Raw genomic sequence first — 15,080 nt, 5'->3', positions numbered from 1 at the left:
ATCTGCTTGTCACTGTGTCAGTAAGGGGAAAACACTGCATAATGATCTGCATGTCACTGTGTCAATAAGGGGAAATCCTGCATAATGATCTGCTCGTCACTGTGTAAGTAAGGGGAAAACACTGCATAATGATCTGCATGTCACTGTGTAAGTAAGGGGAAAACACTGCATAATGATCTGCTTGTTATTGTGTCAGTAAGGGGAAAACACTGCATAATGATCTGCTTGTTATTGTGTCAGTAAGGGGAAAACACTGCATAATGATCTGCTTGTCACTGTGTCAATAAGGGGAAATCCTGCATAATGATCTGCTTGTTATTGTGTCAGTAAGGGGAAAACACTGCATAATGATCTGCTTGTTATTGTGTCAGTAAGGGGAAAACACTGCATAATGATCTGCTTGTCACTGTGTCAGTAAGGGGAAAACACTGCATAATGATCTGCTTGTCACTGTGTCAGTAAGGGGAAAACACTGCATAATGATCTGCTTGTCACTGTGTCAGTAAGGGGAAAACACTGCATAATGATCTGCTTGTTATTGTGTCAGTAAGGGGAAAACACTGCATAATGATCTGCTTGTTATTGTGTCAGTAAGGGGAAAACACTGCATAATGATCTGCTTGTCACTGTGTCAGTAAGGGGAAAACACTGCATAATGATCTGCTTGTCACTGTGTCAGTAAGGGGAAAACACTGCATAATGATCTGCTTGTTATTGTGTCAGTAAGGGGAAAACACTGCATAATGATCTGCTTGTTATTGTGTCAGTAAGGGGAAAACACTGCATAATGATCTGCTTGTCACTGTGTCAGTAAGGGGAAAACACTGCATAATGATCTGCTTGTCACTGTGTCAGTAAGGGGAAAACACTGCATAATGATCTGCATGTCACTGTGTCAGTAAGGGGAAAACACTGCATAATGATCTGCTTGTCACTGTGTCAGTAAGGGGAAAACACTGCATAATGATCTGCTTGTCACTGTGTCAGTAAGGGGAAAACACTGCATAATGATCTGCTTGTTATTGTGTCAGTAAGGGGAAAACACTGCATAATGATCTGCTTGTTATTGTGTCAGTAAGGGGAAAACACTGCATAATGATCTGCTTGTCACTGTGTCAGTAAGGGGAAAACACTGCATAATGATCTGCTTGTTATTGTGTCAGTAAGGGGAAACCCTGCATAATGATCTGCTTGTTATTGTGTCAGTAAGGGGAAAACACTGCATAATGATCTGCTTGTTATTGTGTCAGTAGGGGGAAAACACTGCATAATGATCTGCTTGTCACTGTGTCAGTAAGGGGAAAACACTGCATAATGATCTGCTTGTCACTGTGTCAGTAAGGGGAAAACACTGCATAATGATCTGCATGTCACTGTGTCAGTAAGGGGAAAACACTGCATAATGATCTGCTTGTCACTGTGTCAGTAAGGGGAAAACACTGCATAATGATCTGCATGTCACTGTGTCAATAAGGGGAAATCCTGCATAATGATCTGCTCGTCACTGTGTAAGTAAGGGGAAAACACTGCATAATGATCTGCTCGTCACTGTAAGTAAGGGGGAAACACTGCATAATGATCTGCATGTCACTGTGTAAGTAAGGGGAAAACACTGCATAATGATCTGCTTGTTATTGTGTCAGTAAGGGAAAGCACTGCATCGGTTAACACAGACACACACACACTCTCTCTCCCTTCCTCACAGTCTCCCTCGCTCTCATAAACACACACACACACTCTCTCTCCCTTACTCTTGTAATTGTTTTATTGTATTATTTAACCTTTATTTTAACTAGGCAAGTCAGTTAAGAACAAATTCTTATTTACAATGACGGCCTACACAGCCAAACCCGGACGACGCTGGGCCAATTGTGCGGGACTCCAAATCACGCCCGGTTGTGATACAGCCTGGATTCGAACCAGGGTGTCTGTAGTGATGCCTCTAGCACTGAGATACAGTGCCATAGACCACTGCGCCACTTGGAGCCCAAACAAAACACACACCACTCTCTCCCTCTCCCAAACACACTGCTCCCAACTTTTAAAGCATTAGGCACCAAACAGAATTTAAGGAGCACCAGAAAGAAAGATTGTTGATATAGTTTATTCTTACACTAGGCCTATATGAATCCTACCTTTGAAGCACACCTCATGAGTAGCAGACCCTTTCCCTTTCTTCCTGTGCCAATCAAATTTGCTTAAACCTAGTCAAGTTACCAGGTTGTTAGCTAGCTAGGTAACATGACTGAACAACGTTGTTCGTTATCAAACCAATAATTAGAAACCAAGGATTAGTTAACAACAGCCCGCGACAGGGTTTATTTAATCATTTAAAATGCACGCTAATCCTGAAAGAAAGAAAAACTGGAAATATGGGTGATATTTTTTAACTGTTTAGGCTAGAAACAAGCCGTATTCGTTGCTGTAAAGCTGCAACCATTCCTGGGGCGAAGCGCTGCTCCATTCCCCTCTCTGACACTCAGAGGCTGCATGACAGTGAACTTGCAAAGACTACTCAGACTGGTCTGTGTGCTCTTGGTCAAAACATGCAATGAAATTATATAATGTGCCAAAATTGCTCGCTTAGCACACTGCTCCAATGTAACAAATGTACAAATCTAACAAGAGGAGACTCATCAGGGTCTGGGTCTGCATCCCCGCTCGCCATCACGGCTAAATTCTATTTGAAAATCCTGACGGAGGAATAGATGTACATGGAGGGCGGACGGAGAGAAGCAGGTGACAGGGCTGGTAGGGGATGTGGATGGCTGACTACAGCTGCCACATGTGATATGCGCTTGAAAGTGAAGTGAATATCATTGGACTAGTAGTATCACATGAAACAGCACTACGGTATTCTAAATTGAGGTATCATAACGTTTTGGTGCAGTGATATTACAATAGTACCGGTATACCGTACAACACTGGTTATAACTGTTTGATGTAACACCAACAGCATTTGATGCACAGTCAGTCTCTTACCTCGTTGGATTGTTTTCCACTGTACGACATCTTCTTGATGGCCACCACCTCAGTGGTCCGCACATCTCGTGCCTGAAGAAAAATACAGTCAACACCTTGCCCTATATCTTAAACAGTTCTGAATGTAAGTCCAGCTCTGTTACTGAGCACAGAGTGGCGGGTCCAAGTACTCACAAAGTAGACTGCACCGAAGCTGCCATGTCCGATCTCTCGCAGGTCTGAGAACAGTTTCTCAGGGTCCTCCTTGAAGAAGAGCTCAGCAACATCGGGGTCCTTCAGGCTCCCCGCCCGACTAGTGTTGGGCATGCTGAGGGGGGGACGTGCCAGTGCCGCCACCGCCGCGGCCAGGGATTATCTGGATATGCGACAGCGACGTGACAGCCCCCACCGACGGTTCATCTGCAGGACAGTGGCCTCATACGTGTACACACCTGGGGGGATGGAGAGGACAGAGAGCGAGAACTAGCACATCAATATCATACTCCCCCCCCATTTTAGTTATTTAGCAGATTTTTCATTATTTTTCCCTGTGGGAATCAAACCCACAACCATGGCATTGAAACATGCTCTACCAACTGGGACCCAAAATCAATCAAGTTATGATATTGAGAGGGGGTGAATGGTGAAATTGATTATCCGGGACATAGAAGAATAACCGCCTAAACAGAGAGAGTGAATAGGACTTTTAATACTGATTAACTAATGCTGAAAAGCCTACATGGGGGACGGGGCAGCCCTAAGCTCAGAATCAGCCTCCTTTCAAACATTTTCCTGCACAGTCAGCATCGGGCCATGTAACCATGATAACTAAAGAGGCACTATTCTGGAAAAAAAACACTGTCTCTAGCTAGGCTTCCATCCAATTGGCGACAGATTTTCATGCGAATATTCTAAAATCGGCATAAAGAAAATATATGCATTTTCCCACCAGTGGTGTCTCCATCAAACTGACTTATTGAGGATAAAAATCAGTGCGTGATGACATAGTGCACACAAAATGTACTTTTTTGCTTATGTTTTCGTCTACCGAATAAAAATCTAAAGTTGAATGTGTTTCCATCGCATTTTCAACTCTACCAATAGTTTTGGTACTCTGGTCTTGTCACTTGTGTTTAAACCAACAGCTCGCAGATACAGCGCGGTAGGCTAGTCTACATGAGATTATTGGGGATACGAACAAAAATATTTATTAGTCAAACTGCAGTCATGCATCGATCCTCGTGTCACCAGAATCAGACCCTCGATACTTATTGGAAAGGAGCATCAAGATCATTGTGCACTTTCACGACCCTGTGAAGTTCATAAATTTTTTTCATCTGTAGCCTAATAAAAACTACGACTCGATATCATATCATCGCTCAACTCCAAGATTACTTCGATATGATGGTTAATATTGCCCTTAAACGGTGTTTCCACCATCATCTCTCACTTAATATATTTTAGACACTAAAAGATCCCACCATGTCAAACAAACAAATTATGTCTGCATTTATAAAATTGTACCGAAACTTCCTGTTTCCATCACAGCTGTCGTAAAAATAATATATAATTATATATATGGTATGCCTTTACTCGCATAAAAACTGTATATGGAAACATGGTTCATGTCATTATTATTTTTGCATGAGGGAGAAGAAGTGCCAAGGAGACTAGAGGTCGACCGATTAATTGGAATGGCCGATTAATTGGGGCCGATTTCAAGTTTTCATAACAATTGGAAATCTGTATTTTTGGACACCATTTTGGCCTATTTTTTTTTTGTTATACCCTTATTTAATCTTTATTTAACTAGGCAAGTCAGTTAAGAACACATTCTTATTTTCAATGGTGGCCTAGAAACGGTGGGTTAACTGCCTTGTTCAGGGGCAGAACGACAGATTTTTACCTTGTCAGCTCGGGGGATTCAATCTTGCAACCTTACAGTTAACTAGTCCAACGAGGAGACTGCCTGTTACGCGAATGCAGTAAGCCAAGGTAAGTTGCTAGCGAGCATTAAACTTATCTTATAAAAACAATCAATCAATCCATCCATCATAATCACTACACATGGTTGATGATATTACTAGTTTATCTAGCGTGTCCTGCGTTGCATATAGTTGCTCCAATGTGTACCTAACCATAAACATCAATGCCTTTCTTAAAATCAATACACAGAAGTAAATATTTTTAAACCTGCATATTTAGCTAAAAGATATCCAGGTTAGCAGGCAATATTAACCAGGTGAAATTGTGTCACTATGCAACAGTTTGGGCCACCTAATTTGCCAGAATTTTACGTAATTATGACATAACATTGAAGGTTGTGCAATGTAACAAGAATATTTTGACTTATGGATGCCACCCCTTAGATAAAATACAGAACGGTTCCGTATTTCACTGAAAGAATAAACGTCTTGTTTTCGAGATGATAGTTTCCGGATTTGACCATATTAATGACCTAAGGCTCGTATTTCTGTGTGTTATCATGTTATAACTAAGTCTATGATTTGATAGAGCAGTCTGTCTGAGCGATGGTAGGCACCAGCAGGCTCATAAGCATTCATTCAAACACCACTTTCGTGCGTTTTCCAGCAGCTGTTTATGACTTCAAGCCTATCAACTCCCAAGATTAGGCTCGTGTAACCGATGTGAAATGGCTAGCTAGTTAGAGGGGTGAGCGCTAATAACTTATTATATTAAGTTAAAATAAGTGTTCATTCAGTATTGTTGTAATTGTCATTATTACAAATACATTTTTAAAAAATTGGCCGATTAATCAGTATCGGCTTTTTTATTCCTCCAATGATCGGTATCGGCATTGAAAAATCATAATAGGTCGACCTCTAAAGGAGACACCCTCGAGTGGCAGAGTTGTGTGCAGTCTTCGGTCTCAAAGGTTTCCTCAGGTGTAAAAATTCAGTTGTGTCATCAATGGTTTGAGAGAAAAAAAAACACCAGTGCTGTGCTTTCAACTTTTTTGGCTCAGTCCAGTGTTCTCTCCCTCGGATATGACGCACGCCATGGGCTGCTTTAGGCAGACGATGAGAAAGAAACTAGTGTGCCTGCCATGTCCAGCCCATTACTGTAGGATCATGGCCCTCTGAGCATCCCTGGCTGCCACAGGAGAGCCTAATAATAGGAGCAAGGGATGGGCACACTGGCCAGTGACGTAAGGCTGGAGAGTGGCCAGTTATAGCTCTCGGTCCATTCCGGCAAACGAAGTAGGAAGAGACCACAGTCTCCTGTTTCCATAGAAACAGCAACTACTGTAAGAAAGCCAGTGGGCTGTGTCCTGGCTGATAGACAGAGGGATGCAGACAGACAGATGTAAGGGGGAAACAAAGAAAATAGCCCTGCAACTGATAACCTCACACAAAGAAAACCCAACATTACAACACAGTAGGTGACTAAGGAATGGATGATATGAGCTATGCACCATACCATCCATAACATAAAACTGGCTAGTTGTTAGACCTGTATGGTCAAGACAGATATTTCCTCAGTCAATTGATTCAAATATATATTTAGGGGGTATTTTCCATCCTCAAAAAAAAAAAAATGTTTTTACTAGGCCTATTCCAACATTGCCAGAGGAAGACCAACAAGTGTGGTGGTAACATGTTGCTCCTATGGTTCATAACTGCCTGTGTAACATAGCCACTCCTCGACAACACCAGAAAATTGACTAGGCTACAGCGCCAATTTGTTTTTGAAATTCAAAAACATTTCTGGCAGTAACACAATATGTCACTGTCTGTATGCCTCAATAAACATGTAACTTATCTCTGGCTCTTAAACATGATGTAATTGTTGATAGCTAACTAGTTATCTAGGAAGGTTGACTGTGCCCAGCCAGCTCAGATGATCAGCTGCACACAGACACACTGAGCAACACTCTCCCTCTGACGCCAGAGTCACAAGACTGTTCCTTTCCTTCTCGGCCTGGGAGGAACAGCACAGCCGGACTCCAGTCCCTCAGGCACACATCCTTTGTCCCACTGGACGACTCACTCACTACCCTGCTGTACAGATGCAGCCACAGCCCTGAAATAAAGTCTCATTAACGGCATGGGACTGTGGCTTTATTGCCATTGTTGTTTACTACATTGTTGTTCATGAATGAGCCTTGTTGTTGTAGCCTATCTCTCATGATGATTACGTTTTGAACGGCAGGGTGCATGTGAGAGTAGTGACAGCGATGGTAACTGATACATTTAATGAAACACTTCGACGTGCCACACAGACAGACAGACACAGAGAGAGACAGAGACAGAGAGAGAGGGAGAAAGAGAGAGACTGTAAGAATACAACCGGACAGGACAACAAAGCTGGAGGGATGGAATTCCCTCTGCATGCTGTCACTGCACTGCATTTCTCAGCATTTCCTGTTCGCTCAGCTATAGGCCCTGCTGGGAATTGTTTCAGGCAGTAAGACTATTCTATCGTAGCTTATACAGCCCTAGCAATGGTGTTGCTTTGGAGCTCTTAGAGGGGAAAACTATTGTATTATCTGTGTAAGTGTAATGTGGTCTGTGATAGGCTAATCAATCATCTCATGTATTCACAATGCAAGGCTGTGGATACAAACATGGCCATCCTTATTGCCCATCCCTGGGACCTATTTGTGTGTCTCTCTGGAGTATCCAGTACATTGTTTTTGAAGTGAATTGAAACGCAATTCATGAATTGATAAATCCTCATAGTAGAAAACAATTAGCAATATTCAATTAACTTCCTGATTTGAAAACTGAATTGTCCCAACCCCTTTGTTTTCATGATTATGTAAGAGCCCCATAAACAAATGAAATGAGTATGAACACATAGCCAACTAATTTCAGTTCACATGGTGAAGTGGCACCCACTTAATTGACCAACCCCCCCACACACACACAAACTGAACCAGGGAAATAACAATTATTAATCAATATGCAAGGAGGACATCATATTTAATGTGCCTTCCAGCATTCATGTAGCCTTTTAGGCCAACGTTAACGGATTGGGACATATGAATGTCACAGCTAACAAATCCAATCATAGAGGGGTCTAAACTAGGGTAATAGCAGCTAGATGGGAATGCAAGCTGTTGCCAAGTGCTGTCTCATTCTTAAAAATAATAATAGCCAGGCTTGTGCACTTGTAGGTTTATTCAAATGCATGTAGTAGTTTTCTGTTCTTATTGATGTGTACCTATTGCACAAGGACCGGAACACCCAGCATTTGTAAACCAATTTTGTGTGGATCAAAGAAACAGATGACATAACAAAACACACTATTGTTTACCTTCTGATCTTTGCAATAGATGCAACATACACCTAATATGTACCCTAGTTAATGTGACAGTACAGTAGCAAGATTGTAAATTGACGAATGACGTTCAAGGCAAACTCATCATTGAGAAACGTCCCTAGACTCCCATTTGCTTGCTCACTGGCAAGCTGCCCAGCAAATGCTAGTAGTGGCATAGCTAACACATACCTAGCTAGCTATAGCCAGGACATTGCTCGAAGTTCTGTCAGAACTCCCCAAAACATTTAACATTACTACGAGACAATGCTGCCAACTTCAGTAGCAAGCTATGTAATTGCTTTACTAATGTCAACAAACTGGAAAGTTACCGGTAGCTAGTTACCTACACCCCATTCGAGTAGTTCGGTCGATGCAGCCAAGAAAACGTGAAGCAGCTAACTAGTACTACTGTTAGCTAACGATGTTACTAGTAACGTCAGCTAGCCATAGAAGCCAACTTAGTTTCTTACGTGGTGTGCAAGCAATACATGGTGATATGACAAGTGTTGTAGGTATACGTGTATTTTAGGGCTACGTTGCAAGTACTGTTTACCACCGTATCATTCACATTTTAACCCGTTAAAAAATGTGAGGCTAGCTATCATTAGCTGCTGCTAGCCAGTTTAAACTCACCCTTCCGATGGGCCTGGCTGGTTTGAGCCGAGCAGAGAATGTCGTTTGGTTCAACCAATTGTGGACAGGAAGAGTACTGGACGTGTGTTTTTTCCTGTTATTATATTTTCCTTACACTGATTTCTGATGTTTTTCAAAGTTGTCAACCGATTTGTTGATTTAGATTGGCTGTGTAGAGTTGGCAAAGAATCTCCACCCTTGCCTTGGACTAACGGGGGCCCAGATTGTCGAATCCCGTACTACAGGCAGATCCCAAAGATGGCGGCCGTGCTTTCCACCGCCTCCCTCCGTGACAAATACGGTGGGGAAAAATGTGAGGGAAGCTCAAGGAGCACCACGAAAACAACTACACTGAAAGCGACCGCACCCTTGATATCGTCGGAAAATTGGAGAGGCCTTTTCTTTGAATGAGAGTAGGAATATGTTCAATATTTCACAGTGTTTATGCTGGGATTCTCTCCCGTCCTCTTTCAATTCAGTCTGTTTCTGGAACGCCAGTTCCGCCCTATCGCTGTAAACACCCTCTGACCCATTCATAATTATACAGTCATTGCTCTGACCCAATACTCTGACCTAAACGCATGGAACAGCTACCAAAACCCCTATGAGCGGTGACAATGCAGTTACTGGTCTGCAGACTAAATAGTTTCTCTAATTACTATGGACAAAATAAAATGGCATGCCCATATAGCATAACAAGTTATTGAAGCTATGGACATTGTTTTTACAACGTTTCCCCGGCATTGCTTAGCATGATGTAGCTCTTTTAAATTTTTATTTTATTTAATCTTTATTTAACAAATTCGTATTTACAATGACGGCTTACCAAAAGGCAAAAGACTTCCTGCGGGGACGGGGGCTGGGATTAAAAATAAAAATGACAAGAGAGACTGCCTTTTGGTAGGCCGTCATAGTAAATAAGAATTTGTTCTTAAATGACTTGCCTAGTTAAATAAAGGTTAAATCAAATTAAAAAAGAGACACCACAACACTACATAAAGAGACCTAAAACAACAACATAGCATAGCTCTCGAGAACCCAAGCAGACCAAAGGTGGTTTACAGCCAGTCCCAAATGTGATGCAGTTGGAGTCATGTTAAGGGCAAGGCATTTCCATGAACATCACTGAAGTTGGGTTCAATTAGTGCAATTTAGTTTCAGACAGATACATTTTTGGAATATCTAACAAATTATGCCGATGGTCATAACTAGGCTATTACAGATTGACCAATTGTGAGTCCTACTATTCTATTTCGACAACCCAAAGAAAAGGAAAACAGACAATGTATTGTATCAGTGATATTAGTAGGCCTAATATGAAGTGCTTTGATATCACCTCCACCCTACCTGACACCCTAGACCCACTCCAATTTCCTTACCACCCCAATAGGTCCACAGACGACGCCATTGCAGTTACACTGCACACTGCCCTAACCCATCTGGACAAGAGGAATACCTATGTAAGAATGCTGTTCATCTATTACAGCTCAGCATTTAACACAATAGTACCCTCCAAAACTCGTCATTAAGCTCGAGACCCTGGGTCAGGACACCGCCCTATGCAACTGGGTCCTGGACTTTCTGACGGGCCACACCCAGGTAAGACTTTTTCTTGGTTTGCTGCTCTTGGAGCATTTTTTTTCATGTGTAGCGCATATCATGTTTATACATGTCTACAACAACTTATAATGAGTTATGATCATATGACCATATTATAACACATTATTCAATCCTTGAACATCAGCCTTCACAAATTAGATTTGTAAAGTGAAGTCAATGTCTGTAACATTTTACAAGAAAACACCCTAATGGAATATTAGGGACTTGTGTAATAACACTGTAATCACACTAGTTATAACATAGCACATTAGAATTAATTGCATTACAGGCTAATCCAGTTGATCCTACATTAAGAAAACCTTTGACTAATTCATGATTATACGGAATGTGAAGCAGTAAAAAAAAGCTGGTGACAACTTTCTCTTCTAAACTACAGTGAACCAATCGGTGCTCCAAATAAGCAGTTTATACTCTTGTTTGGCTCCCATCCAAATGGCCAGCCCTACCAGTAAGGCTGCAGCCTCTCTTTATCCAAATGAACAGGAAGCCTTTCAGGCCATGTCATGAATGGGAGATACAAAAGTGCCAAAGAAAAAAAGGTGATCATGAAGAATACAATGCTGTATATGAAAGGTGCATCCAGATTAAAATAAAGAGGATTTTGAAAGATAATCCTATTAAAAGTACCCTTTTACAAGAGGACACAATTTAGAAAGAGGCTGGATGACAGGGCACTAGATGTAGCCTATCCCAAAGCTGTTCAAGTGTTTGCTAAGAAGAAGAAAACTGTGAGCTCAGTAGTGCTATCCTGCCTAGAACTTCCTTCATCCTATCTCTGCCTCTAGGCATTTCCTGAGATAGGTCTGAGTGGGCTGCCTCTGCCCTATTTAAGGGCTTTATTGGCATGGGAAACATATGTTAACATTTCCAAAGCAAGTGAGTAGATAATAAATGAAAGTGAAATAAACAATAACAATTTCAAGTAAACATTACACAGTTCAAAAGTCATATTATGTCTATATGCAGTGTTGTAACGATGTGCAAATAGTTAAAGTGCAAAAGGGAAAATAAATAAACATAAATATGGGTTGTATTTACAATGGTGTTTGTTCACTTCACTGGTTGCCCTTTTATTGTGGCAACAGGTCACACATCTTGCTGCTGTGATTGTACACTGTGGTATTTCACCCAGTAGATATGGGAGTTTATCAAAATTGGGTTTGTTTTCGAATTCTTTGTGGATCTGTGTAATCTGGGGGAAATATGTGTCTCTAATATGGTCATACATTTGGCAGGAGGTAAGGAAGTACAGCTCAATTTCCACCTCATTTTGTGGACAGTGTGCACATAGCCTGTCTTCTCTTGAGAGCCATGTCTGCCTACGGCGGCCTTTCTCAATAGCAAGTGAACTACGTCATCAAAGTTGTCATTCCGTCACACGAGCGTGGCGAAAATGGTGTCTGGTGGAGAACAACAACAGGGCCACAGAGCCAGTGTTTTTAAACAGAAAAACAAAGAACATAAACGTGGCAAGCATCGGACGAAAGGAGAAATCGAACGGGAGAACAAGGGTACGTTTGTGACGGAGGAATGTGTCCTTTTCTGCCGCTGGTTGTAGCCATGGACGTGCTGCTGCTGTGCTGCCGAACACGTGCTTCTAATTCTGTTTCGAACAGCTGTGACAAATTAATATCATCAGATGTGGGCACTCCATACTTTCAGTGGTCGATTTTAGCATGTACAGCTTGGTGGGGCAAACACAAAAAAAACGTTTTGGGGATACATGACAGCAAAGGCACAACACTAAATAATACATTAATTGTACATCTATCCCTCCAGTTTTAATGCTAAATTGTAATTATTTAGCCTCTATGGCATAGAGGTACATAGATTGTACAGATTGTTTCTATTGTGTTTTTGACTGTACGTTTGTTTCTGTGTAACTCTGTGTTGTTGTTTTTGTCGCACTGCTTTATCTTGGCCAGGTCACAGTTGTAAATGAGAACTTGTCCTCAACTGGCCTACCTGGTTAAAGAAAGGTGAAATAATAACAATAATAATTGCGCTATGACGGTGACAAACGGTGCCCACATACTGTTATGGCGTACTGTCCCAACACCTTACCACTGCCGCACCAGGCTAACAACAGAGCCTTGTCTGGCAGCAAAACAGTTCATTTAGCCGAATTTACTTCCTTTAAAAAAACGGCTGAAATGTCTGACTTGCTTAACCCTTGTTGTGTTCTGGTCTGTGGGACCCATTTTCAATGTTTACAAAAATTGGAGAAGAAAAATGATACAATGAATAATGTTTTCAATCTGAGACTCGTTGGCCTTTGGTCATTTTCTGGGAAGAACATGTAAAATAACACATTTTCATTGAGTGCTGTGCACTCCCTCCTAATGTATGTATATGTGGACCTGAGGGTAATAAAAGTGGGTGAAAAACAGTAAGTAAGGTTTGCTGTGTGCCTTCACTCTGTCTTCCTCCTCCCTGGGCCTGCTGTTTCAACATATCACCAATAACCTGTCTCCTGCTTTTCTCACACACTTTACCCTTTGTAATGTGTGAAACTACACAATGTCTTGTGGGAACCTGCACAATGTTATTACAGTACATTATTTTGATACATTGTACAAAATTATTTTCCCACACTCTACACCAGCCAGGTGCAAATTGGGGGAGGGACGCAACAAATATATAGCTTTGCATGTGTGGCTCCTTACCACAATCAATCAGTATGGCAAAAGTTATCTCTCCTCATAGGGCCTAACAAATAATTTTTGCAGAGAGAGCTGGTGTGAGCTAGTGTGGAAGGAGCATCTTCCACTTTGGAAGATTAAGAATTTTCTGAATATGAGGATCATGTCTCTGTCAATTCGGAGTCTGACAGTGAGTTGGAAGAAGAGGATGAGATTGACCCTCAGTCAGCCCGTCAGCAGCCAGCCCAGGACCAACCCGTTGGCAACCAGCTCATCAACAGCCTGCAGGAGAAGAAATGTGAACATCAAATAATTCTGAAATTAAATGGTCTTCTTGCCCAAGGAATGAGCCACCCCGTATGGCTGCCAATGTGATAAGGATGCAACCAGGGCAGATGCGGATGGCGGTTCCTCATGTCTTCTTTTGAACTGCTCATCCCAGACACCATCCAGAAAATCATTCTGGACTTCACTAATTTGGAGGGAAGGTGTGTTTTTGGAGAGAGAGATGGAAGGAGATGGACCAAACTCATTTACATGCATACTTTGGAGTTCTTATCCTTGCTGGTGTTCAGATCCAATGGGGAATCAACAGAATCCCTGTGGGATGAAGAAACTGGCAGAGAACTTTTCCGTCCAACAATGTCTCTGGAAAACTTCCACATTATTTCCAGGATTATCTACTTTGATAACTGAGACACCAGACCAGCTTGGCTGCAGAGAGACAAGCTAGCTGCAATCAGGTCAGTGTGGGACAAGTGAGTGGTCCGCCTTCCCCTGTTCTGTTTTACAACCCTGGTGTAACGGTTCTCCTCGTCATCTGAGGAAGAGTAGTCAAGATCGGACCAATGCGCAGCGTGGTATGTGTCCAAGTTAATATTTAATAAATCAACTGAACACTGAATAACAAAACAACAAAGAGAGTGAACGAAACACACAAAACACTAAACAGGAAATAACTACCCACAACTCAAGTGGGAAAAACAGGCTGCCTAAGTATGGTTCTCAATCAGAGACAACGATTGCCAGCTGCCTCTGATTGGGAACCATACCAGGCCAAATACATAGAAATGGAAAACATAGAACACAAAACATAGAATGTCCACCCCAACTCACGCCCTGACCAAACTAAAACAGAGACCTAAAAAAGGAACTAAGGACAGGACGTGACACCTGGGCCCAACGTTACTGTTGATGAACAGCTTATGCCATTTAGGGGCTGCTGCCCCTTCAGGCAGTACATACCGTCTAAACCCGCAGAATATGGAATCAAGATCTGGGCTGCTTTGATGCTGCTTCATCATATGGGTGGAACTTGCAAGTGTATACAGAGAAGCCATATAGAGGAGGCCCTGAGAAAAACCAAGGGATGTGGGTTGTCCTGGACTTGACACAGGGACTCTGAAGCCACAACATCACATGGGATAATTTTTTTACTTCGCACAAGCTGGGACAGGAGCTCCTCAAGAGGAAGCTGATGATAGGAACAGTACGAAAACCAAGCCAGAGCTCCCACCTTAGCTGTTGAATACACGTAACAGGCCTATCAATTCCTCTAAGTTTGTGTTCACGGCCGACACATCCCTAGTGTTCTACGTGCCAAAGAAAGGCAAAAATGTGGTACTCATGAGTACGCTGCATAGGGATGGGAGAATCTGTGGCCAGGAACATCAAAAACCAGAAATCATAATGGATTACAATGCCACAAAAGAAGGAGTGGACAATTTAGACAAGTTGGTGACTATTCTACTGTCACACTGTACGCTACTGGTGGAGAAGTCAGGTGCAGAAGAGCAGAGAGTTGTGAACAGGAGCACACTTTATTAAGGCAGAGGCAATAAAACAGACAGACGACACTGCGTCAAAACCTCCAGCCAAAGGTAAAAGTGCTATGCGCGAAACAGTCACAAAAATTGAGCAAATGTTGTACAATAAACA

General features: G+C 42.1%; 1 protein-coding gene across 2 annotated transcripts in view; it reads right to left on the bottom strand.

Annotated features, from left to right (window-relative positions):
* LOC139385467 (serine/threonine-protein kinase TAO1) overlaps positions 1–9,372 on the bottom strand; it is a 32,640-nt gene extending 23,268 nt beyond the window's left edge. Inside the window, exons 1-3 of one of the 2 annotated variants that reach the window (XM_071130524.1) lie at positions 8,881–9,372; positions 3,157–3,413; positions 2,983–3,054 (exon numbers count right to left, since the gene is read on the bottom strand). In XM_071130524.1, the coding sequence (XP_070986625.1) occupies positions 2,983–3,054; positions 3,157–3,288 (204 nt within the window). In that variant the 5' untranslated portion in view covers positions 3,289–3,413; positions 8,881–9,372. The remainder of the gene's footprint in view (positions 1–2,982; positions 3,055–3,156; positions 3,414–8,880) is intronic. The other variant, XM_071130525.1, reaches the window with a different exon arrangement.
* Positions 9,373–15,080: the final 5,708 nt, after the last annotated feature.

The sequence above is a fragment of the Oncorhynchus clarkii genome, chromosome 27 (genome assembly GCF_045791955.1).
Source record: "Oncorhynchus clarkii lewisi isolate Uvic-CL-2024 chromosome 27, UVic_Ocla_1.0, whole genome shotgun sequence".
NCBI classification, from domain to species: domain Eukaryota; kingdom Metazoa; phylum Chordata; class Actinopteri; order Salmoniformes; family Salmonidae; genus Oncorhynchus; species Oncorhynchus clarkii.
Note: the sequence above shows the minus strand (reverse complement) of the source record. Positions and strands in the feature narration are given on the sequence as shown.